The sequence below is a fragment of the Berghia stephanieae genome, chromosome 4 (assembly GCF_034508935.2).
Source record: "Berghia stephanieae isolate SIO BIC M18660-M18661 chromosome 4, UCSD_Bste_1.3, whole genome shotgun sequence".
Classification (NCBI taxonomy): Eukaryota; Metazoa; Mollusca; class Gastropoda; order Nudibranchia; family Aeolidiidae; genus Berghia; species Berghia stephanieae.
In genome coordinates this window covers 57,606,253-57,633,082 of record NC_088363.1, presented here as the reverse complement: position 1 = coordinate 57,633,082, position 26,830 = coordinate 57,606,253, and the positions used below count along the sequence as shown (strand labels likewise).

The 26,830-nt window shown below is 35.1% G+C and overlaps 1 protein-coding gene across 5 annotated transcripts; it reads right to left on the bottom strand.

The window, feature by feature from the left end:
* Window positions 1-5,396: 5,396 nt before the first annotated feature.
* Window positions 5,397-26,830, bottom strand: LOC144970896 (alpha-N-acetylgalactosaminidase-like). 5 transcript variants are annotated; one of them, XR_013645045.1, is made up of 9 exons: window positions 26,533-26,621; window positions 20,351-20,540; window positions 19,988-20,162; window positions 19,023-19,197; window positions 17,888-17,970; window positions 16,256-16,417; window positions 14,287-14,484; window positions 6,119-10,016; window positions 5,397-6,026 (listed from the first exon to the last, which is right to left on the bottom strand). XR_013645045.1 is itself a non-coding variant. In XM_078911033.1 (8 exons), the coding sequence occupies exons 2-8, from the start codon at window positions 20,530-20,532 to the stop codon at window positions 9,762-9,764; spliced, it is 1,230 nt and encodes a 409-aa protein (XP_078767159.1). In that variant the 5' UTR covers window positions 20,533-20,540; window positions 26,529-26,830; the 3' UTR covers window positions 5,397-9,761. The 5 variants fall into 5 exon arrangements, 3 of the variants coding, with proteins under 3 accessions (XP_078767159.1, XP_078767158.1, XP_078767160.1); XR_013645046.1 differs by having other exon boundaries at window positions 26,529-26,618; XM_078911033.1 differs by having other exon boundaries at window positions 5,397-10,016; window positions 26,529-26,830.

The following is a 26,830-nucleotide window of genomic DNA, read 5'->3' as shown; positions in this document are numbered from 1 at the left end:
TTGCATGTGCAAGTACAAGAATAAAAGTGCCTCTAAACAAATTAAAGTTTGTTTCAAGTGGTTTATAAGCTGTCGATCTGAACTTCAATTAATTTTCTAGACTTTTTTGTTTCTTTAATTAAAAACAAGTATTCCCAGGAGTGCAAATGTTGGTGCTGCAGTGTTGAAATTATTAAGTTATCATCTCTTCCACTTTTCAATGAAGAATGGATATTTCTTGTATTCCTTAATATGTTACAAGTTATTCAATAATAGCGGTAAATGAATTTTATTAAATCGACTATTTGATAGGCACTACTTTACTACTTTAAATTAGAGTCTTTCTATCTCCTCATACTCATTTATCCGTTTTCTCTTTTCCATGGTGTCTTTATTTTAAATTCTCTTGTTGTAGAAATGGCCATGTCTTGACAAGGCCTAAGTTATTGAATCCTCACTGAGGAGGCATTCTTGCATGAGTGTTTTGTTTTCAGTGACTGGATTTTATTCCATTATTATATTTATCAATTTGTGAATGTTGGATGTCATCTGAATATCTTCCTTTTGCTAGAAATTCTGTGTGGCATTTTGAGTGGCATTGGATGGCTTCATACAGATTGCTATTGTTTGTTCTCTGTCCCTTTTATTTTTCATATTTTTCTGATGCGGTGGCCTAAGAGTGTTGTAGTCACAGAAGTACATTGAATCAATGATCTGTTCTGTATATGTTGTTCATTTATATATATAGGCATTGATAGGACCTAAAACTAAATTTGTTGAAAGCAGCATTAGCATCTTTATTTAAACAAGCACGAGAAGGTACTATGATATGAATGTTAAAAAAATGTTCTCAGTTGCCGAAGACCACAATAAGTATCTATTGATATTGTGCCAAAGGCTGAGAACTTCTTTTATTGGTTTATTATATAGTTTTCATGAATTGATTAATTGGTACACTTTTTATTTCTTGAATTGATTAATTGGTACACTTTTTATTTCTTGAATTCAATTTTGACCCCTTTGTGTAAATTTAAATATTGAAATAAATGAAAATTGACAGAAATTATCCTCTCTCTCTCTTAATGTATTGTATTTTGTTAAAGGTCAAGGCATATAACTAGTTTGGAATTCTTTAAAGCCACTTCAAATGGAATATTTTTGTATGGAATGTTGGCTCCACCCCCCCCCCCCCTCTTCCTAACTATTGTACTGCGGGTGGTTGGATGGGAGCATCACCCTTGAATCATATACCTATGATGTTCGCATGGGTGTACGATCCGATAGTGATGTCGTTTCTTCTTCTCTTTACTAGCCTATCCTGCTTCTTTGGTTTGTGATTGTATTTTTGACAGGGGATATTTTTTTTCTGTAAATCTTCTGCCTGTTTGTTCTTGGTTATTTATAATTTAGCTTATGATATCTTTAGGTTATGATTTTGATTTACATTTGTACTATTTTTGTTAGATTGCTTGTTTTTTTGTTTCAGCGGTCTCTCATATAACCTCAATTGTGTTGGAAGAGACCTAAAGCAACAAACAACCAAAAAAACAACTATTGTACTGTAATGAGTTTACAATAAGTTCGCTTCAGCACTATTTCTTGTGCAATGTTCCTTCATCTGACGATTTTTTTTCCAATCCCTACCCAACATCTATTAATCCAAGGACACCACCGGCCTTGTGTCACTTTTGACATTTGGTGCAACCTTGTTTAGGCTGACGTCATAAAAATGCAAGTGTCACCATAATTTATGCATTTGAGCATAGGTGTCAAAATTTGACACAAGACATGATGGTGATTTTTTCATCCATCTACCGTGGAGCGTGAGTGCTTTTTATAGAAAAATGTGTCACTGCAAAAACAGTGGCACATTTCAAAGAAAATCACAAAATCCAGGAATTCCGCGGATCCATAGGAGGAAGTAGCCTGTACACACACACACAAAGAGAGGAGTATTAATATTAACGAACTAGGGTGTAAGCGTACCTGAGCATAATGTGGGCTAATATATACTATTAGGAGATACTGAGTGGGTTTCTGGATTAGGCTCTTGAAAGTGCTGCTATAGCTGGTAAATTTTACTAATGACAAAACTGTTATTTAAAAACCCCCTGTTATAACTGGGTCCCTGTTCCACAGTAAATCATTTCTCTGATGTGCAAAAGTAATTGACATTTTTATACGCTTGTGTATGTCACTTAAAAGAAAAACTATATCATGTATTTTAAAAAAAATTAAAATTCCCTTTATTAATCCCACGGGGGAAATTTGTCTTTAGACTCCATTACAAGGGAAGACTAGAATAATCCAGGCATCAGCAGTAGTGCAGCGCTGCAAACAGAACAAGGGCAAGATGACTTGCTCAAGGCCACACAGCGCAGAGGGTAATCGAACTCTGTACCTTATTGCAATTCATCAATCATAGCATGGATGGTGAACGTGAACATTTTTGTAAGACAACTTTATATTTTGTCCTTCGGAAAGGACACAAATATGGAATTAACTATAGAGAATATTACTTTTTACAGGGACAATCGTCAAAATGTGACCTGATTGAACATCGCCATGTTTTCTTCTACTAGTACTTATAAATTATCTGCTGTTTTAAGAAAAAAAATATCTGTATGAATTTATTTTGTAATTACTTGTTTTTTACCCTTTTACCCTTGGAATCATGCCTAAACAGATCTAAGAAGAAAGAACCTGCCTACTTGGCCATGTTCATGCTAAATGATCAGTAGCTGATTTTGCACAGATTTTCAGAAGTGCCTGCTATTCTATTATGGAAAAGTTCAACAACGAAAGGCATTTGAAGGATCAGTGGCAGACAGTTCAACCTCGAGTAACAATGGCCAATGATGATTGAACATTTGCTTGACACACAAGCAACACCTTTTTTACGCCTCTGATACTGATATCGCTGTGGAAAACATTTCAAGATGGACAATTTTAGGAAGAGTTGCAACTGCTGGAATTGGAGTGAGAAGGCCTTCTGTGCAACCTCAACTGAGAAAAAGACCTTGGTGCTCGAGTGGCCAGCTGTAAATCCAGACCCCAATCTTATTGAGCACCTCTGAGATCTCGTCAGAAGACCTACAGGGAAACAACAGTAACAGTGCCAAGCAAGAAATGCTTACGAGCTTTGGAATACATTAAATCAAATTACACAAACCCCTTGATAAACTATGGGGGGATTTGTCCCAGCTGTGATTGGAAATCAATCATGGCTATAAGCAATACTGACTTTGTTGTCAAATTTTTCCTTCTTCTCCTGAAGCAGTGCAACCTAATTTGTGTTCTTTTTTTTTTTTTTTGGGTCATCGTTACTTTTACAGTGATGCCGGTTTCACCTGAAAAAAATCCGGTCTGGAGCAAAACATTCCGGGTTACAGGCAACTTCCGTCAATACCGGTAAGGTCATATTGGATACCCCCCGCCATCACATCTTCATCACTACCACTACTACTACAACCACCACCACATTATCATCACTACCACTACTACAACTACCATACCAACATCATCACCATCACTACTATGACTTCCAGTACCAGGTGATGATAGTTATTAGGAGAATATGACAGTAATATTATCTTCTATGGTAATCAATACACATTTTGTGTGTCTGATTAGTCCCTTCAAAGTGTATGAAGTTGATGTCAGATAATATTATATTTTAGGGAGGTCAATGACCGAGGTATTATAATATGAAGCCTCCAATATTAGTATTAGGGTCAATGGCCGAGATATTTTAAACTACATCCAATCGGTAGTATTATTGTGTACTGTTGGCTACTGTCCCTATTTAATTTTGGCAGTGTATATTTGTGTGTGTGTGGGTGCTTATTATTCCGTCCCTCATTCTGCCCCAAAATGTCCCTCATTTTGACTTTCTGAAATTGGCAGCCCTGCACCACTACTACAACCACCACATCATCACTATAAATATTACAGTTACCACCACATCATCATCACTACAAACACCACCACATCATCTCAACCACTACTTCAGCAACTACCACCATATCATTGCTACCATTACTACTACAACCACCACCACCACCTCATCACTACCACTACAGTCACCACTATCACATCATCATCACTAACACAACTACTGCAACCACAAACCACCGCATGCTCATCATCACTACCACTACTACCACCACCACCACATCATTACCACTACTACTACAACCACCACCACCACATCATCATCACTACCACACCTATTGCAACTACCCCCAACACGACAGCATCATCATCATCACTACCACAACTACGGTACCACCATCGCATCAATATCATCACTACTGCTAGTACAACCACTATCACCATATTATTATCACTACCACAACTACAACCACCACCACCACCTCATCATTAGTGCCACTACTACAGCAACCACCACCACCACCACATTATCATAATCATTATCACTACAACTGCCACCACCTATCATCATTACTACCACTATCACCACATCATCATCAATGCACTACTACTACAACCACCACCAACTCATCATCACTGCAACTACTACTACTACTACTTAACCTACCAACACCACATCATCACTACCACTACTGCTCCAACAACCACTATCACATCATCATAATCACTACTACTACTACAATCACCATAACCACATCATCATCACTACCACCATAACTACAATCACCACTACAATGACATCATCATTCAATACTATTACAGCTACCAACTCCAAATAATATTCAAAACAAACACCCCTACCATCACTTGCGGCTTGCGGCACTTTAAAGTCATATCAGAGCCAGCAAAAAGGACTAAAATGGGGTAGTCAAAAAATTATAGATTTACAAGTGAAAGTAGCCTAGTAAAGGGAAGATAAAGGGGATTGGGTCAAATAGAGGGCAGAAGTAGATATCAAGAGCACACTGTCAGTTTGCTTAGTTTGAGATGACCTAAAAGTCCATCTAGACCCACCATGAGGGATACACTCAAATGTTTACAAAGCTTATTCAAAACATAACCATTTAATAACAGGGTTTACAAGGAAAAAAATATCTTCTCTCATAACTACACATTTGACTGTTTTCCTCTCAGTCAAGGACTGCGGTCAGGGCCAGGACAAAACCAAGTAATATCATTCCAAGACAAAGACAAAGAAAGCAACTTGGAAACCAGGCGATAGATACAGCAAGAGACCTCCCTGTCCAATATGGGAGGTCAAAAGACCCCATCCAGAAAGGAAGCAACTATCACTCACAAAACTAAACATGCTCCAAAGAGGCAGAGTAATCTTTATCTGCCATAAAACAATGTACAGTAACTGTTCCTCTAAGCTGATTCTACGCATTTAACCAAAAGTTTCTATCATTGTTGTGTGTTCCAAGCGAATATAAGTAAGCAAAAATTTGACATACACATTTCAATAAGATTTTTGTAGATGATTTATTAAGGAATATTGTTTGTTTGTATTTGAGGGTTTTACGGCGCTTGCAACACATTAAGGTCATATCAGCGCCAGTAAAAAGGAAGAAATGGGATAGTAAAAAGTTATAGAATTCAATGAAGCACCCAAGAAAAGGTAAGCCAAAGGGGAACTGGTTCAAATAGGGAACAGATGTAGATTCCAAGAGCACACCATCAAAGTACTTAGTTTGAGATCACCTAAAAGTCTCATCCAGACACAAGCACAGGTCCCCACTAAGAGGAATACACCCAAATGTTAACAAATCAAATATAACATGTAAATAAATCATAATACAGTACATAACAGAGAGATGATTTACAAGGAAAAAAATATCATCTCCCAAAGCAATAACTATACATTCGACTGTTTCCCTCTCAGCCAAGGACTCCGACCAAGGTTAGACAAAACCAATCAATCTCACTCCAAGACAAAGACAGAAAGCATGTTGGAAAACAGATATAAGGGGATAGAAGACACAGTATGTACCTCCCTGCCCGCTATTAAGGAATATATTCTATTTAAAATTTAAAATATTTGGCTGCATGAAGGGTACATAGTATTTATTTCACCCAGCTATGTGTGCAACCTGCTACAATTGAGACTGGATAGACTGCTTATCCAAATGGCAAAGTCATTGATAGGTAGGTAACTATAGTCTCAGTTGTAGCAGGTTATTCACACAGCTAGGTCTGGACTCAACATAGAGTTAACTAAAGAAATATATAAATTTAAACCTCATTCTTCCAATCCACATCTTTAAGGGTATGTACATTGCATATTCTAAAATGGTACCTGTTACTGTTAACCAACTGAGCGAAGAGATAAGTTAGGGCATTTAAAAATTAAAAAAAATTAAAATTGAGCTTTATATAGCGCAATATCCACTAAATGTGCTCAAAGCGCTTTACAAGGGGTCCCTGGTCAACAGCAACATTTAACATGTAGGACGGGACACGACACCTGTTAGGCGATATTACAATTTTTTGGACAAGGACAATGCTGTTAACGACCAGGTACTCATTTTACACCTGAGTACGGTGAGAGAATGTGAGTAAAGAGCCTTTTCCAAGGACTCAACTATGCGCCGAGCATGGAGCTCGAACCCAGGACCTTCCGATCCGAAAGCGAGTTTTTTAGTTTTTAAGGGTTTTACGGTGCTTGCAACACATTTAGGTTATATCAGCGCCAGTAAAAGGAAGAAAATGGGATAGTAAAAAGTTATAGAATTACAATTAAAGCACCCAAGAAAAAGTAAGACATAAGGGAACTGGGAACAAATAGGGATCAGATGTAGATTCCAAGAGCATACCACCAATGTACTTAGTTTGAGATCATCTAAAAGTCTCATCCAGACACAAGCACAGGTCCCAACTAAGAGGAATACACTTAAATGTTTACCAATCATATAATATAATATGTAAACTAAACATAACAGAGATGATTTACAAGGAAAAAAATATCAACTCCCAAAACTATAACTATACATTCGACTGTTTCCCTTCCAGCCAAGGAGCTCCGGCAAGGATCAGGACAAAACTAAGTAATCTCATTCCAAGACAATGACAGGAAACAATTGGGAAACGGGTATGGGGGGATAGCAGACACAGCATGTACCTCCCTGCCCACTATGGGAGGTCAGGATCCCCACCCAGTCCGAAAGCGAGTGTCATACTCATACCACTAGACCACATATCTGCAAAGGAGGATGACAAGAATTACAACAATACACATATACTATCAATTGGCATATTATATAAATAAAACCAAGTAGTACAATACAATAAAGCACAATACTCTGTGCATGATATTTCTCATAAAATAAATGATGTTTCAATCTAGATTTCAAAATAGTGATGTTTGGTGCATCTCTTACAGTTTTAGGGAGAGAATTACAAACTTTAAGGTCTAAATTGTAAAATGATCTCTCTCCATACGTTTTCAATCGTATATTAAAACAGAGTTTAGTGGTATCCATTTGTGAAATGAGAGTCCTGAACGTTTGTAGGCAATTAAACAATTTCTGAGATGGGGCTTCCTGGGATATACATTTAAAACACATCATGACAATTTTATATCTAAAACGTTTTTTAACTGGGAGCAAATGAAGTTCATACAGTAAAGGAATAGAGTGCACAAGTCTTTTTTGTTTTGTTACTAATCTTGCAGCACTGTTTTGAATTATCTGGAGTTTTGAAATTTTATCACAGGCTATGCCAAAAATAGAATTACAATAATCTAGTCGAGAAAGAATCAGTCTTGTTACACATGTTTTAGTTTGATCAAGAGTTAGGTAGGTAATTACGGATAGATGAAATTCTTTTATGCTGATAGTTTAAAGTTTTACAAAGATTAGAAACCTGGTTTCAGTAATACAGAGAATTTCTATATTATTATTATTTGTTATTATAAAATCATGTGCATCGTTCGTCTTGTTGTGCATTAAAATAAGCAATGTTCAAATTATTTTCATCAGATTGTCCTAGCTTTAGATTGACTGTTGTGTATGTGGGTGAGGGTCGTGATGGTTTATAATGGGGGCGATGTGGTCTGAACACTGGTATCGCCCTTTGTTTGCTCGTTCTACCCCACTGGTATGAATTTGACTCAATGACGTCGACAAGAGAAGTTTGTTGACGGTATTGATAGTGCAACATCGATGTTAAAAATAAAGTGGTGAGTATAAAGCTCTCGTAATGTGTAGAAGAAAAGGATTGTTAAAAATTAGGTTTTACTAAAAAATCCATTCTAAAAAATGAGAATATCACATAAATTGTTTAAGATTAAAATTGATTTCAGATACTTCAAAACAACATCGTCACAATATTAAACATATAAAAGTCCACATTGAAGCATAGGAATTTAAAGCAAAATTGAACAGAAAGACACAGGCAAACAAAACGTGTCCTGCCGACTAGGTGTGTTACATAATATGATATTTTAATGTTTTAGCCTATAATCGAGTAATGTATTCCCAAGACCCATTTTTCCACTTTCTGACTAGCAGGCAGTTGGGAAGAAACCAATGCAAAAAGGCCTTTGTGAAATAAAATAATACAACAGGGTGGCCAACTTTTCAGAAACTGAATTAGGGAAAATTTTTGGGTACCGCACAATAATGTTAAGAGTGAAGTAATACACAGCCTAATACTAATTTAATACTTTACAAAGAATGAAAATGAAAACAGACATTAAGTTGACATACCTGTAAACCTTGGAAGTGAAAGGGTAACTTTTGACATATGTATCCTCTATCCAAGCTTAGGAGGTGCATTATGCCCTCTATTGAATTTGGTGCAGAAGTCACAGCCTCTATTCTATTAATAAATATGACTTGACAATTTAAAACTAAATAACTACACACACATTGAGACCACAGCATCACTACAATACTTTTTACACTATGTACATGATAACAGGCTTTGCTTACTGCTATTATTTGCCTTCTGAATGCAAGCTATCCATGGTGGATCTCTTGCATTTTTGCAAGAACTTGTCAGTCAATTGGACAGGTGGCATGCTTGATGAGGAGACCCTAACTTTATTAACTAAAAGACGTTTAGAGTGGCATTGCTCAACTGAGATCTGCTTTCAGTTCTGTTCTTCCTAACCAAACTAAATATCCTCTCTGATGCTGCATTACTGTGAGGAATTGAAAGAACACTCAGGGCTAGCTGTCCCAGGTTCTGGTAAGGCCTACTTCCATCTAGTGGACATATGTAGTGATGGAGCTGGTGCCATTGTCTATCACATCTTGGCTCATTCAGCACTGAAGCATTAAGTTTTTTTACGATGGGTTTTTTTCGGGAAAAAAAACGCAGTTTCGGGACATCGGGAACGGTGGATCCATTTAGGGAATTTCCCGAAATAATCGGGAAGGTTGGCCACTCTGAATACAAATATCAGTGTTAATCATATTCGAGTATTCTTGGGGATTGGAAGTAGACACACATAATTACCGATGTTTATTATCCGAATTTAGCTTGCAATTAACAATATAAGATTGAAAGGGCAATTTTAAGAATTCGTGTTGCATTATAACATATCTTGCATTGTTATAACTGGTAAATTCGTAATGATAACATTTATATACATGCACACGCACACACATACACAAACACACACACATACTGTTAAAGCATTTTGGCATAAGGGTAGAATAATATACATTGATAATCTATTGAAGGATACAATATGTGAACTTTACTGATCTTTCCAATTACATAAAGACTGCTAATATCATGTAAAAAAAACAAACTAGTGTGATAAAAGTGTGGGACTATGACTATTACTGATTTAAAATTTAGAGTAATTTAGGCTTCCAGAGTTAAACAGCAGTGAGTTTTCCAAAGAAAACACTGGACTCATCGATCTGAAGTTTTAAGACACTTGAGGAACCATAATTCCCAATCATCTGGCCAGTAAACACTTCTGTCAATGTAAATTTTGACCCTTTGACTCCAAGGTGAGACAGTTTGATGGATACGTCTCTGAGGTAACCTCCGTGACCAAGATTAAGGATAGCAATTGCATAACTTCCTTGAGGGAGAATGGGGCGACTCCATCCTTCAAAGTTACCACTCTGTAGAAAATGTGGAAAGAATACAAGAACAAGTTTTTAACTCATTTGTCCTTCGAAAAACTATTGAAATAACATGGGTGTGTTTGTTTTATTTGTTATTTGGGGTTTTATGGCGCTTGCAACACTTTTACTTTTAGGTCATTTCAGCGTCATGGAAAATGATAGGAGTAAAGGTGAAGATCTAAAGTGATAATCACCAAAGTAAAAGTAAGACAAAGGGGACTGGTTCAAATCGAGAACAGAAGATTCCATGAGCAATCTATCAATATGCCTATTTTGGCATCACCTTAAAGTCCCATTCTGACCCAAACAAAGAATCCCGCTATGAAGAACACTATCAACTGTTTAAAAAGTCCAATATATATACAAAACTAAAAACTGTTATAATACATAACAGAAAGACGATTTACAAGGGAAAAAAATCACCTCTCAAAATTTCGAACTATATTTATACGATTTTGGATTGATATCGGGGGATTTTATTGATCCAAGAGCTGAAACAGTCTATGAGGTCTTTCCTAGAGGTCAATACGTTACCTTTTTCTTCTAACACCTTAATCTCATATCTAAGTCTAAGTAAGAATACAAGGTGGCAAAGTTGAATGGAATATAACACCATAAATTATCTCTTTGCATATCACATCATCAATCGATCAGATATCACTTTTTATCTAACCCGTATTTTAATAAAGACAAAGAGGGCAGGGCGTATTATGATAATGCCTCCCTCTCATCTAAGGACTCCACCAGGACCAGGAACAACCTAGGCAATGTCAATCCAGAACAAAGACGAAAGCAATGTAGGAAGGGAAAACAGATAAAGGAGGATAGAAAACGCAGCATGAGTGATGCCCAACAACAGATGTGTTTCACAATAGTATGAGAAAGAGAATAGTATAAATTTAAACGACATATCAGTTTTCAACTAAATTGATCAAGAAACTTAAAGAAAATGATACATTGTTTTTGTTTGTTAGTTTGTTTCTTCTTCATTAATGGATTCCTTTGATTTGGCCTAAAAAATCTAAAGCTCATGATCATGTACTTGCTGACTTAAAACGTGTCGCTGATATTGTTGTAAGACCTTATGAAAAAAGTAAGCGGTTTGGAGAAAAATGGTTTACTGGAAACACCATTATCAAGATGAACTACAGTAGAACATGACCATAGCGGCACCCGCTACAGCGGGACCATCGCTACAACGGGACCTTACACAAACCCCGCTTTTTTTACTATATAAATTCAATAACCTGTGCTTGGGTTTAGCGGGTCAAGGAAAGGCTCGAACTTGCTTACAGCGGGAAAAATTGAGCGAGCTGTACGCGCCGCGACTCAGCGAGTGACGTAGACTGGGCTCTCTCCCGTCACCCAAGACTAACACACACGCCTCCGTCTGCCATTTCGCTCGTGTCTTCACACACACCTCTCGTGTCTACCCGCACTTCTTTTGCCGCTCGCTCTATTTCTTTATATGCGTTGATTGGTCAGTCTTGCGATGATTAATTAAGTTGGTCAACCTGATATAAAAGAGATGCTTTGCACAAGATGACGCCGTGTGTAAAGCCCTTGGCCAATTAGAGAGAAGAGGCTTGTGCGCACGCTGTGGTGTGTACATTTTAATCCAGATTAGCCCTATTATTACTATTATGCCATTCCTCATTCATTGAAATTGTCGCTGTTCAAGCATACACATCACTCGCACTCGTTCGTATCGTAGTCCTTCCTGCCTAAATCCACCCCCCCCCCACCCCCCCCAAAAAAACCCCCCAAAAAACACACACAACCCCCCCCCCCCCCCCCCCCCCACACAAAAAAAACACCCCAAAAAAACCAAAACAAAACAAACACTGAACCAAAGGCTCATGGGTCACGTTAGTTTTATTGACATTCAAGGGAGGTAATCATGTTTATTTTTGGGACATTTTCCCCTGCTTTCCTATAGCGGGAACTTGGCTACAGCGGGAATTTTCTGCCGGGACCAAAAGTCCCTCTATAGGCATGCTCTACTGTAGTTGAAAGGAATGGCAAACACAAAAAGTCAATGTCAAACCTTTCAAAATTGAAAAATAAAAGGCAATCTAACCTTATATCCCAATATATATTAAGGTTAGACTGTTATGAGTTAATAGGGTGACGCTTGAATTGAAAGGTAGTGAAACCAAAGAAAAACTACAGGAATTGTGCAAATTCAAAATCAGAAGCAACATCAATCAGTTTTTGGATTTTATTCTTTTTTTATTTTTGTTGGTTCTTTTCAGTCTGCTTTGACTCATAAGAATATTGAGTTTTATCATGCACTGCATTAAAGAACAAAAAATAAAAAAAATTTATGTCAAGTGCAGCTAAATCTGACTTCCATCTCAAAACAGTATATCAAGATGAACTAGGTGCTGCAAATTAAATTTATAGCAGCAAATATGAAACTTGAATAATATATATATATATATATATATATATATATATATATATATATATATATATATATATATATATATATATATATATATATATATTATATATATATATATATATATATATATATATATATAATCGCTGTTATGAGAGAATAAATACAATTTCTTGTATTGCAAAAAAAAAAAATAAAACAAATAAAAAAACCAAAAAAAAACAACAACTAAAGTTCGTATTCCTTATCATTTCAGTTTTAAACTCACTTCACTTTACTGGGTAAGATTCATCCCAACATAAAACCGTTTTGAGGCAGTGGGTCAAAAATATGGTTCTCATAAATAGTGGGTTTTTGATAGTTCAAACAATTATCACTTCCACTCAGGGACATACATATATTACAAAATCAACATTAAAAATTTTTTTCTTCTGGATCCTACTTTATTCCATCATTAATAAAATTATATCGCTCATATTCTTCCTTTTCATTGCTTACTCATCCTCCTCCTTTTATCACCATCGCCACCACAACTACTACCTTGAGATTGAGAACTTCTCCGATCAAGAAACCCAGCAAACCAAGATGAAATCCCCGGGAACAAAATTTTCTCTATAAAATTTGTCCCTCTAACTGGGACAAGGCCCTAGAATAATTATGATAGATTTGTCTGAGCCCCACAATCGTTTTGATGATTTAATTGCAACTTTTCTGAATTCTCTGTGTCAAAATATCATATAAAACAATGCAGACAAAAAACACTCATTCAAAAGTTGTCACCACACATACAGCCACACAAATGAATAGGTAATGCTCAATGTATACTAAGAGTGAGTTATTTTGTGGTTAATGCTTTCTACACCAGCTTCCATCTTCCGAGGTGTGAAATGTGCCTCATACATTTACGGTCAAATTCAAAAGGGACTGGGTGATGCCTTCATCCACATCAGTGTTTGTATCATTATTGATTGCCTCGTCAAGGTGACAATGCCCTCACAAATAAAGGGGTAGGGGCGGAGATAATGTCTTGTCGGAAAATTGATTTTGCATCATTTTGTTAAAGGTTTGACAACTATGTGTGTCCAGTTGACATCGTATTGACACCTAATTTGTTAGAATAAATCTAGTGATTCACAGATATGACATCACTGAGGCTTTTAATGGCTAATTGGCCTAATTGGATGAATAATGTGCAAACTGCATTTGCTCTTGTCATACAGTGTTGAAGTTGCATGATGTTGAAGGATTTGTTTACAAAAATGTCATGCCAAACAAACAAAAACTAAAGGGTGCGACTTGTTTTCGAACTCTAAAAATATTGGAGAACCAAAAAAGAAATAAATCAACCCCCAAACAAAATGATGAAAAATTAACAAGTGTACCATAATTAGACCAAGTCTACACTTCTTAACCAGTCTATTATATAGCTAAACATCTAGAGAGATTGCTGGACGTGACAGAAGGGATCTAATCTCAACTGCAGCAACAAATCCTGAAACCAGGCTCATCGGAACAATTTTGGTGGTGATCGACATTTCCCATTAGAGAAGTCCCACTAAACTATGACTACAACTACTACTACTTACTGCTGTTACAACTACGGCAATAACTAATACTACTTCTATTAAAACCACTACTACTTCCTCCACTACTACAACTACAACCACTCCTACTACCACTACTACAACTACAGCTACTTTTACTATTACTACTTTTACTACTACTACTACTATTACTATCACAACTACTACTATTACTACTACTACTTCTACTACTACTATTACTAGTACTACTACTACTACTACTACTACTACTACTACTACTACTACTACTACCACTACTATTACTAGTACTACTACGTACCTGCCATACTCGTTTTCCCATAATACCCAGCTTGTCCTGATTGATAGCAATGGCATGCATGTTGAGGAGAATGTCCTGGGATGATTTTCTTAGATTGCGAAGATCACTGGACATAAAAAGAGGAGCAGCCATAATTGACCACATGGCCATCTGGACTTTCTCTTGTTCGTCACTGAGTCCAGTATTACCAATAATCAGCTGAGGTTAAAAAAAAAAATATAAGCACAAACTGAAACATGTTACTGCTTCTTAGCTTTTTAGAAAATGTGTACATATATCTTCAATTATCAACTGGGTGGTCGAAGAGTACAGAAAACCTAGCAACCTGGGCTCGAACTATTGCTGTAAAAACAACGTACGAGGAGGGAGAAGAAGAGTTTTACAGAACACTATACCGTGACCAGCTGTTGCAATTTATTTTGATTATTTATCTGTGCCGCAATGTTCATATTTGTCGATGACAGGAGAAGGACAAGCGAAGGATGAATGATAAGTAGAGCTGTGTCGCTCTAATTCTGTTTTAGTTTGTTAATTAGTTTTTCTGTAATAAATGTATAGTTGTCTTTAAACTTGATTTCCTTTAATTATTATTTCACTACTATCATAGCCATTACGTGAGGCACAGGCCAATATCTTCTCCCCTCCTCTGCCTAGTCTAGTCTTAGCGAATTGACCCTGGTCTGGAAGGAAAACTACAACGGATTCCCTCTACTATTCTCATCTGATTTTTGTTTTTATTTGCTTTTAAGGGTTTTACGGCGCTTGCAACACTTTTAGGTTATATCAGCGCCAGTAAAAAGGAAGAAAATGGGATAGTAAAAAGTTCTAGAATTACAATTAAAGCACCCAAGAGAAAGTAAGACAAAGGGGAATGGGAACAAATAGGGATCAGATGTAGATTCCAAGAGCATACCACCAAAGTACTTGGTTTGAGATCACCTATCTCTCATCCAGACACAAGCACAAAATCCAACAAAGAGGAATACACTCAAATGCTTACATTATACATTAAAAATAACAAATATAATAATACATAACAGAGAGATGATTTACAAGGAAAAAAATAGCATCTCCCAAAACAATAACTATGCATTTGACTGTCCTCTCAGCCAGGACTCCTATGAGGGCCCGGAAAAAAACCAAGTAATCTCATTCCAAGACAAAGACAGAAAGCTTGTTGGATAAGATATAAGGGGATAGAAGACACAGTATGTACCTCCCTGCCCGCTATGGGAGGTCAGGATCCCCACCCAGTTCTCATCTGAATAAGGGTCATCACATGGGTGCCAGCAAGAAGAAGTGCTGAAACCTGAAGCTAAAATCTCGACACTTTGCCAAACCTGAATATGTTCCTACTGAAAATGCGGCCTAAACTTTACTCTATTTCATCACCGTTTTAAATACCATTATTAAACATACACTGAAAAGGTGGCTGAATCATGTTTTCGAATTTTTACAGATGCTATTAGGTTATTTTACTCAAAACACTGAAACCGGAGGTATTTGACTTCGAGATATCGCGAAACCGGAATTCCGACATGAACTGGAAAACTGGCACCCATGGGTCATAACTACTGATCATTCTACTCGTCTATCTCTATCCTTTCTTTATGTTGGTGGTTTCAGCTACACTTGCTCTAGCTAGCCTGGGTTACAAGCTGAAACGTCACAACATCATACCACTAACAGAATTGAGATCACTAAACGATCACCAAGTACATATCAGGAAAATACACAGTCCACCAAGTTATGCACATATATATATTTTGAAACTGAAATATCATTTCCCATGACACCAGTTAAACTCGATCTCATTTAGATTCAACACATTGTTACAGTCCGTCTTGAGGTTTTGATTGCATGCAAATGGCATTAGTATATTATTATATTATATATATTTTATCAATTGACACCACAATGATTACATAAGTAGTCTTCTAAAACTAAATGTTTGAAAAGATAACTATACCATATCAGGGTCATTAAAGTTGCCTGGGCCCGCGACAGCACTGAAATTTCCTTTGTCATCTCCGTAGAACTTGATGATGGATTGTACACTGTCCCATGAGTCATTGATATCGTCATAGTTTCTCCATATATTACAGTACTTGGCAATTTTCACATAGTCATTCTAAGTGTGGAATAAAAATGAAGATGTTGGAAAATTTCACACACACACACTCGCACATAGATACACAAAAAAACACACACATATTTAATATAACACATTTGTCAATAACAAAATAATATATTCATAATAATTGGAACTTCTCAATAATCATAAAGAAATGTGATTTTCCTTTAAATTCAAACACATATCAAATGGTATTGTTCGTTCAACACAATATGATTATTTGTAGATAAAACAAAAGAGGTTCTTATAGGTCAGTCTTAGATTACTCACACAAAATAAAATGGAAAGATATCAGTCTCAGTTGCAGTTGAGATTTCTTCTGATCCCTATGTCAAGCCAGTAGTGAATGAGAAACTGGTCTATTAGATATGGTGCGAAGTATCATCATCATTATCATTATTATATTTATTATTATTATTATTATTATTATTATTATTATTATTATTATTATTATTATTATTATTATTATCATCATCATCATTATTATATTTATTATTATTATTATTATTATTATTATTATTATTATTATTATTGTTATTATTATTATTATTGTTGTTATTATTGTTATCACTATTATTATTGTTATCATTATTATAATTCTTCTTCTTCTTCTTCTTATTATTATTATCATTAATATTATTATCATTACTATTATTGAAAACGAATTTTGATCTGAAGGGTATAAATACTATTGACTCCCACATGATATAATGGAATGTAATATATAATATGTCGAGAGAGAGAGAGAGAGAGAGAGAGAGAGAGAGAGAGAGAGAGAGAGAGAGAGAGAGAGAGAGAGAGAGAGAGAGAGAGAAGAGAGAAGAGAAGCGGAGACAGAGAGAGAGAGAGAGAAACAGAGAGAGAGAGAGAGAGAGAGAGAGAGAGAGAGAGAGAGAGAGAGAGAGAGAGAGAGAGAGAGAGAGAGGTGAATAAGAGCGAAAAAATAGGACTGTTCAAAATTGAAGGAGAAGTGAGATGTTCGAAGGGAATAACTTAGTAACTGTGGATACAGTTAAAATCAGTCTTAATTTCAATGCATTAAAAACATTATGTTCCTTGTCGTATTAATTTGTAAAATGACGTCTATGTGCATTGTGAAGTAAATTTGTTATGAGGACCATATTATTTTAAGATCCACACATTACTATATTGGCTTGAGCAATGTAAACCACTGAAGACTTTCCATGGGCAATAAAGACTTATTTCTATTACTATTACTTTAAGACAGACTAGTCTTGAACAGAAGGTAGCAAGAAAATATTATTTGTTCACACTCACAGACACATAAACTCAGATAAACTTCGACTCCATGCAGCTTCATGGTCTGAAGAACTACTTATTGATTAAATAGTTCACAATATTTGACCAGTTCATTTATTGAAATAAGATATGATAAAAATTTTAAAAATTGATGTTCTACGTTGATTATGAATAGATTTTTTCTCTCTCTCTTTTTATCATGCTTACTTGGGGTTTATAGGCAGGCCAGCTACAGCTGAAGAGGAATGGTCGTCCTGTCTTGTTGAGAAAAAACTCCATTATAGGATAAGCTGGGGACAAAAAAAAAAGATACAAGTCCTTATTCAGGGCAAGCAGTTAGAGCACACTGATTCTTACATTTTGTCAATTTCAAACTCCTTTAGCAAGACACTTGGATACTTGTAACTAAGTTCTTTAATACAGTATTATGCAGAGGTGGACTAGATGCTGAATAATTATCTTAATGTCAGAATAACAAGAAATGTAAGTTATAAGCTATAGCCACTTTTAGTGACAAATCAATTCTCCTCAATAAAGCATATATAAAACCCAAAAATAGTCCTTCAGAGCCATTAGGCCCATGGCACCAGAGTTTATCCCAGTTTCTATAGCATAAAACAAACAATAGCAATTGCTTGCTACTCTAAGGATAGGACGCAAGTCTATCGCAAAGTGCTTTCCACCAGATCTAACAAACTCAGCTATCCAATCACTGCTGGGTGGAGAGGGAGTTGGAAAAAAAAATCTTGACTTCACCCGGGATTGATCTCAGTCCCTTTGCATGTGAAACGAGTGCTCTACCAACTGAGCTATCTGGACCCTTATAAAAAAACCTTAACAAGTTTCATACTTTATTCCCATATTTAAAGTGTCTAAAACTTCCAGACATGATGTCCTTTTGAGACAGTGACTCATCTATATATTTGGACAAACAAGAAAAAATACAAAACAAATAAAACTCCCCAAAAAACTTGAGCTGATATATCCATTAAGCACAAATCACTTTACAAAGGGTAAATCAACAGCAACAGCAACACTTAACATGAAGGATGAGGCATGAAGCCTGTCAGACGATATTATAATTTTTACGACAGACAATGCTGTTTACAGCCAGGTACTCATTTATACCTGAGTACGATGAGAGATTGTTAGTAAAGAGTCTTGTTCCAAAGACTCAACGACATGCTGCTCAGAGCGGAACTCGAACCCAGGACCTTCCGATTCAAAGATGAGTGTAAAATCATGAGATTTGATTGTACGAAGATAGGGCTGACAAAAAAACTATTTCAATTACAAAATGTAAAAGAGCAAAACAAATGATTAAACTGCATTTGATACAAACCTATTGGAAAATCATCAGTAGAGGAGTAGCAGCCATCCATTTTGAAAGAGTCAATTCCCCACTCAGCAAATGTCCGTGCATCTTGCTCCATGGTGAACTTACTGCCTGGGTACCCACCACATGTGTAAATACCCATGTCACCATAGATGCCCAATTTCAAGCCTTTACCGTGAACCTGATAAAATCAATGAGACTGCAACGTTCTTATTACTATATGAGCCATCAGTCAAATGAAGTTGTTATCCATACATATGGATGAACAATGTAAGGGGTTGATCATATGTACGGATGGGTAATGCAAGTGGTTATTCATACATACATAGTTTTAAGCAGTCAAATTGAACTAAGTTCAAAAGATATGAAGTAACATGCGGTTTTTCACCCATACATATGAGAACCCCTTGTTATTTTCATTTATTCATTTTTACTCTGTTCATTTACTCATTTATCTATTTACTTATTAATTATTACATTCATGGACGCCTTCAATAATAACAGATCAAGACCAACAATTTTGTTTTTAAAATTGAGTATTACCAGTGACATTGTATTTTACAAAATTATTTGTCATTTTCCAAGATTTCGTATTTGATCATTCATGCAACAGAATTAGGACGTAGATTAAACCATGTAATTATACTATCATAATTGCTACACATACAAGTTTCAATACCTTTATCCCTTAAAAATAAAGAAACAGGCATGATGTCAGTTTGAACAATGATCTAGAGCTAAAGACAATTAAGCCATCAAAGCGATGCACGTGTAATGCTAATATCATATTTTTCTAAGATTGATAAAACTGATAGACAATTGCCAAACCAATTTTCTTGAATTCATATTTCAGACTGTCGATACACAGGGTTATGCTTTTCAGAATAGAATATGGTCATCCATTTTTATTTTTTTTAGACCCATATGGTCATCCATAGCATGACATTAATGAGAAGAAGAAAAAAACTTACATAAGCAGCCAAGGCTTTTATACCATGGGGAAATCTGACTGGGTCAGGTACAAGTTCCATGTCAGCAGATCTATTCTTTGCAGCCCAGCAGTCGTCAATGTTGACATATTCATATCCTGCAGCCTTGTATCCACCAGCGGCCATAGCATCTGCCATCTCCATGTACAAACGTTCACTGCAGAAAACAAATAAGATTTTACTTATAACCAAGCAATCATTCACACCTTTATCAAGAGTTAAAATAAAATGACTTACAGCACATTTCTGTTCGTGATAGTTTGACTTGTGCATTTTCAAATGTCTCATCATTGTTCAATAACATATCAGGAGAGAATAAGTAACAAATAGAAAGGTTAAACTCACCCTATGCAATTTTTGGGATCATGTTTACAGTCAATATTGCAGCGAAATCGTTCCCACGACAACCAGCCCATTGGCGGTGTTCTAGCAAGTCCATTTTGCAAAGAGGCAACATTCAAAATTGTAGCTGTCAGTAGCAGCAAATAATATAACAACTTCATTGTGCAGAAGGCTGTAACTTTCATAGAGAACCCTGGTGGATAGAAAAACTTTCCAATAACATCATTTTCTTCATAAAGATATCATACTTTGTATTATTCTTTGAACAAGACAAAATTCAGGAATGTTAGTACATACTAGAATATAAACTAAAAATGTAGAAAAAAAGGTTGAGCAGAGAGTGTGCAAAAAAAACTGACATGAAAGATGAGAACGTTGCCAATGTGGTGTAGGTACCATACACTTCTAGCAGTTCATCTTAATGTCCAATTCTGAAATTGGTGTTCAGGTTTAGTGTTCAATCTACTTCATTGTGTTGCTATTACTATTACCATCAACAGACCTTGTCTTAACTTTGTTATTAAGCCATGCCTCTATCCTGACTAAAAAACTGCCAAAATTAATGAGAAAAAAATGGCATGAAAAAAAGAAAACAAAACGATAGAATCTACTCATTAATCTTACTATAGTGAGAGAAACCATAGAGTAAATGACCTCTTACTGCCACAATAGGCTAAAAAATCGTCCCTCTCCACATGTCTGTCTGCTGCGCCTCGACTATTTGACCAAGATAGACCAAGATTCTATTGAGAGCAAGTATTTCTTTTTAATTTTTTTTTTATTAGATACTAATAAGGTCTATGACAGAGTGTCTTACCAGCCAGCAAAATTGTGAAAAAATATTCAACGGCCATTTGCACAGCTAACAGGTCATAGCATAATTGGCCATATTTAAGTAGGAAGTGTGCAATTCTAGACAATAAATATTACCAGCCACTAGAAATAGGGTCTTGCAGTGTTGTTTTTGTAGCTGCAAATTTCATCAGTGGCCAAAAATATCAAGTTATCTTAATATAGATCTACAACTACAGACACATCTAAATATAAATCTAGCATAATATATCTAATATTTACAGACACATGGAGGAACAAAATGGCAAAATTTTACACGTTTTAGATGGACCAACTAGAGTGTTAGACATGTGTCTTACATATCTTGCTGTGGTATCAACATTTGTTAGTATATTCTAGTATATTGGCCATAAAGGCCAATTTAATGCCATGTAAATGCCAATAATGCAACATAACAATTTATGGTGTAGTAATGGTGGTGGTGGTGGTCGAAATGATGATGGTGCCAATAGTTGTGGTGGTGTAGATGGTCATAATAATTTGATGTTAGCGAAGATGGCGGTAGTGGTAATGGTGATGATGAGATGGCTACTGTATGTGATGATGATGTTACCTTTGGTGTCGATGGTAGTATATCTAGTGCTGATAGGTGATGATGATAATTATGGAGGTAATTAAGGTGGTAGTGATGGCGAAGATGAAGGTGGTGGTGGCCAGTGGCCGGTAAAGTGAAGGAATGATTTTGACAACATTATCAGACACCCAACTTTGTGACACTCGATCGTGAGTTTCTTTGAATTCAGCCACAGTGTAGAGTATCTAGACTATGATTAATTGATGATTAACCCGCTACTGAGCATCAACCAATCCGAATATTTCCTGTCATTTACACATTCCGTTCCCATGACTATTTATTTCCAGTCAATGAGAAGACCTGAGCTACACCCTTTGTACATGCCAAACAAAGGCCCAGGATGTGAATATTTCTCACAATATTTTGACACACTGATGAAGCAATCATATCGCAAAACCTAATGACAATCTTCATTTTTTATTTCAATCATCTGTGTTAAAATTGTGAGTAATGCTCAGGATTGTTTGTTTCGGGTGATATGCAATTACTTAAGATGGCTATGCATCTTTGGTTCATGGTCATCCCTTGATATCTGAGGCAAAATATACTTTAAAGAAAAAAATTTCTAGTCAAAATAAAACCACTGAAAGACTAATATTAATAAAATATTATATGATAACTGACTAGTTTTCAAAAGTGTATAACATAACATAACATATGGCATAGGGCGAAATAGGATAAAATCCATTGAATGCCCTTAATATTAATTGTAATGCTAGAAATCTATTGAATGATACACGTGGTAAAGATAGTATATCAACTTAAATAAACTCATGTATGAGTGATGAACAAACACATATCTTTAACCGTGACATGCAAAGCACACACACACACACACACACATACATCCATACATATAGAAGATAACCATAATAAGGAAACAAAGCACAATATTTACATACAAGATTGAAAGCCATGTCAACAGCAGTGCAAACAAGTATTATTCGTCATATATAAATCTCTCAACATATAATTCCCTGTCTACTAACATCTTGAAATAATCCATAAATTTTGCATTCTTTGTTTCAAATTTCAAATTGTTCCATTTCTGGACAATACGAATACCGAACCAGTGTTGTCTTATGTATGCACAGTATGTTGATTGAATAGCACAAGACTATAAGATGTAAAAAAGACATGCATGTCAATAGCTTGACAGGCATAGCAACAAGAGGTAGGAATCATCAATTGCATGAAAGCATTACATGGCTGAAATAGAAAGTGGAATCTTCTTAATCCCAAATTTGTCTAAGAACAATTAAAATAATAAATACTCAATTTTGGATGTTTGTGGATCTCCCTAAGGGTACAAACTGATGATCAAGATAATCATTAACCAGGTATATGTAAAAAGAAAGTTGTTTTAGAAGAATTAATAGATTAATTACAACCTTGATCAACTCCTTAGATACAATTTTCCCCAAGATTGGCTGATAAATAGTTTGGCAATTAAGAGCTCAATAACTCTACAAGATGCTGTCTCTTCCTATTAATATTTATACAGTGGAAGTGCTTGTTCACAGTAGTACAGCAAATAGTGATTTCACGGCGTAATCACTATTCGCAGCAGTAGAAGCGGTCTACTGTCTCTGAAAATTTGTCTTTGTCCCCTCACTGAACACAACACTGTATTTTCTGTTCAAAATGGCATGTTGTCGAGTGGCTTGAAGTTGAATGAATGTGTTAGTTTGAGAAGGAAAGAAAATGAGGGATGATTGAATCAGTTTGTGTTACTGAAAATTGAGATTTTGAACGATTCAACTTTTCCTTCAAGTCTTTTCCTTCCAATAGAAATAATCGTAACATTACAGGATTTAGGTTTAAACACAGTGACAAATCTATTTAATAAGATATATGACAGTGGTAAAATTCCAGATGATTTATTAAAGTCAGTGTTTATAGCACTTCCAAAGTCACCAGGGGCCAAGGAATGCGAGTTACACCGAACCATTAGTCTTATGAGTCACTTCACGAAAATTCTCTTAAGAGTACTAATGAACAGAATGAGGAAAAGTATAAAACCAGAGATATCAAGAACTCAATTTGGATTTGTCCCCGACAAAGGTACAAGAAATGCTATTTTCACCTTATCAATGTTGATGGAAAGATGTATTGAAGTCCAGAAAGACTTATTTACTTGCTTTATTGATTACTCTAAGGCATTTGATAAAGTTAGACATTGTGAGCTATTTAATATCCTTGAAGGACTAGATATAGACGGAAAAGATCTTAGAATTTTTAGAAACTTATATTGGAAACAAAGTGCAGCCATCAGGATTGAAGGAGAATTAAGTAAATATATACAAATTAAAGGTGTTAGACAAGGATGTGTTTTGTCACCAGACCTTTTCAATTTCTAAAGCGAAACAATTATTAGAACTTTAGGAGATAGTCCAGGCATTAAGATTAAGGTAAGAATATTAATAATTAATAATATAAGATATGCAGATGACAGAGCACTAATTCCAGACTCAAAAGAAAATTTACAAATACTCCTCAATAAAGTAGTCACAGAGAGTAAACTTATGGGGCTATACTTAAATGTAAAAAAGACAGAATGCATGGTTGTATCAAGGAGAGAAAGAAATCCAACATGCAACTTATTAAGCAATGGAGAAACTATAAAACAAGTTCAGACATTTAAATATCTTGGATACATAATAACTTCAGATGGCAGACGTAGCACAGAAATAAAGCGAAGAATTGCACTAGCTAAAGATAGTTTTAATAAAATGAGTCTAATTTTAAAAAAAACACAATATCTAAATGACAACAAAACGTAGGGTTTTGAAGGCCTATGTATGGTCAGTATTATTATATGGCTGCGAAAGCTGGACAATTACAGAATACATTAGAAAGAAACTGGAGGCAGCAGAAATGTGGTTTCTTAGAAGGATGTTAAGAATCTCATGGACAGAGAAGAAAACTAATGAAGAAGTACTCAAGCAAGCTGAAACTAAAAGGTTATTAATTCGTACAATAAGAAAAAGACAAATGCAATTTTTAGGGCACCTAAATCGACTTAAATGTATTGAACATCTTGCTCTCACAGGAAAGATAGAAGGTAAAGAGTAACGTAGTGTTTTTATGCACCTCTGTTGACGGTGTAACTTAACGGATCGTTTTTATACATCTCCGTCACGCATGCACATCCCACACTCTTTCATCAGCAATATTGTGTTTCTGTATTTGGACATGGCGAAAGTTATATAGTGACATCTGTAGGATGTTTTTGTTAATAAATTAAAATAATAATAATAATAATAATAATAATAATAATAATAATAATAATAATAATAATAATAATAATAATAATCTAAAAAAATCTAAATTTAAAACCAGAAAATAGAAGTTGCATTGAAGGTAAAATAATGTTTTAGAAAGACCTTATTAAATGTGATGAACAGTCACGTGGCTCCGGGTTTGATTACCATTGCAGACATATATATTATATATATATATATATATATATATATATATATATATATATATATATATATATATATATATATATATATATATATATCTATAAATATAAATTGTCACTCACATTATATGGCCGAGATGTTCATATCTGTACTTTCGTACCTACAAGTACCCACCAACACTCATAAATAAATATATATATATATATATAATATATTATATATATATTATATATATATATATATATATATATATATATATAATATATATATATAATATATATATATATATATATATATCTATAAATATAAATTGTCACTCACATTATATGGCCGAGATGTTCATATCTGTACTTCGTACCTACAAGTACCCACCAACACTCATAAATAAATAAATATATATATATATATATATAATATATATATATATATATATATATATATATATATATATATATATATATATATTAAAATTTACTTTTTGTTTGCTGTTTTTCTTTCTTTTTTTATTTATTTATTATTTTTTTCAAAAACTTTTTATTTTATCATGTTTTTAAAAAACTTCGATTTTAATTTTCTAAAATTATTTATTTATTTGAGATCAGAATTTTTGTGCCATGTTTCTTTTTACTTTTGATTTTTTAACTTATTATTATTAAATTTCTTATCATTGTATAAACGTACATCGGTAAGCAGCGTGCTAAACTACAATCGAAAACTATTTAAACCTCATGGACGTATGCAACAACATTTTCATTAATTTACCATCACCTCCAACGGAGGTGCATAAAAACGGTGCGTTTTTGTACACCTCCAATGGAGGTGCATACAAACGGTGCGTTTTTGTACACCTCCAACGGAGGTGCATAAAAACTCCACCATACAAGAATAATGGGGAGACCTTCCATAAGCTACTACATCCCAAGTATTCTTGTTCTAGTAGGGGGTTTGGGAGGGGGGAAACTTTTTTTTAAAATAAAGTCTCCCCCCTCCCAAACCCCCTCCACTAACATTAGAACTTCTAGTAGGGGGCTTTGGGAGGGGGGAGACTTAAAAAAAAAGTTCCCCCCCTCCCAAACCCCCTACTAGAACAAGAATACTTGGGATGTAGTAGCTTATGGAAGGTCTCCCGAATAATGATTATGTGCAGTCACCAGAATTCTTCTTCCTTTGATTGCCCACAATCAATTGGTTGATTATTATATGGCAAATTTAAGTTGCTGAAGACTGAAAAGATCGAAAGTGCCAAGTCAAAGTCAAAGTTCACTATGAACTATTCAACCTCAGATAATGATAACACTTCAACGAAAATTAATATCGGATAACTTACGTACTTATATCACACTATCAACGAAACACCTATCAATGTTGTTCAAACTCATTTGATCATTGGTAACACCTCTCTCATGTGATTCGGATTACACATATCACGTGCCATTACTATTTACGTAAAATTAGAAATACTAATTCTTCCATTGTACCTCCTCCCTCGGGACAAATAAATGTTTTGCTAATTAGAGTTCATAATATTAAGTTGGTACTTTAGTCTTCATCAAGATTTGAGAAATGTTTATGTATAGCTCTATTTTAGACGTCAAATAATTACAATGACCGATGCATTTTATATCGTTT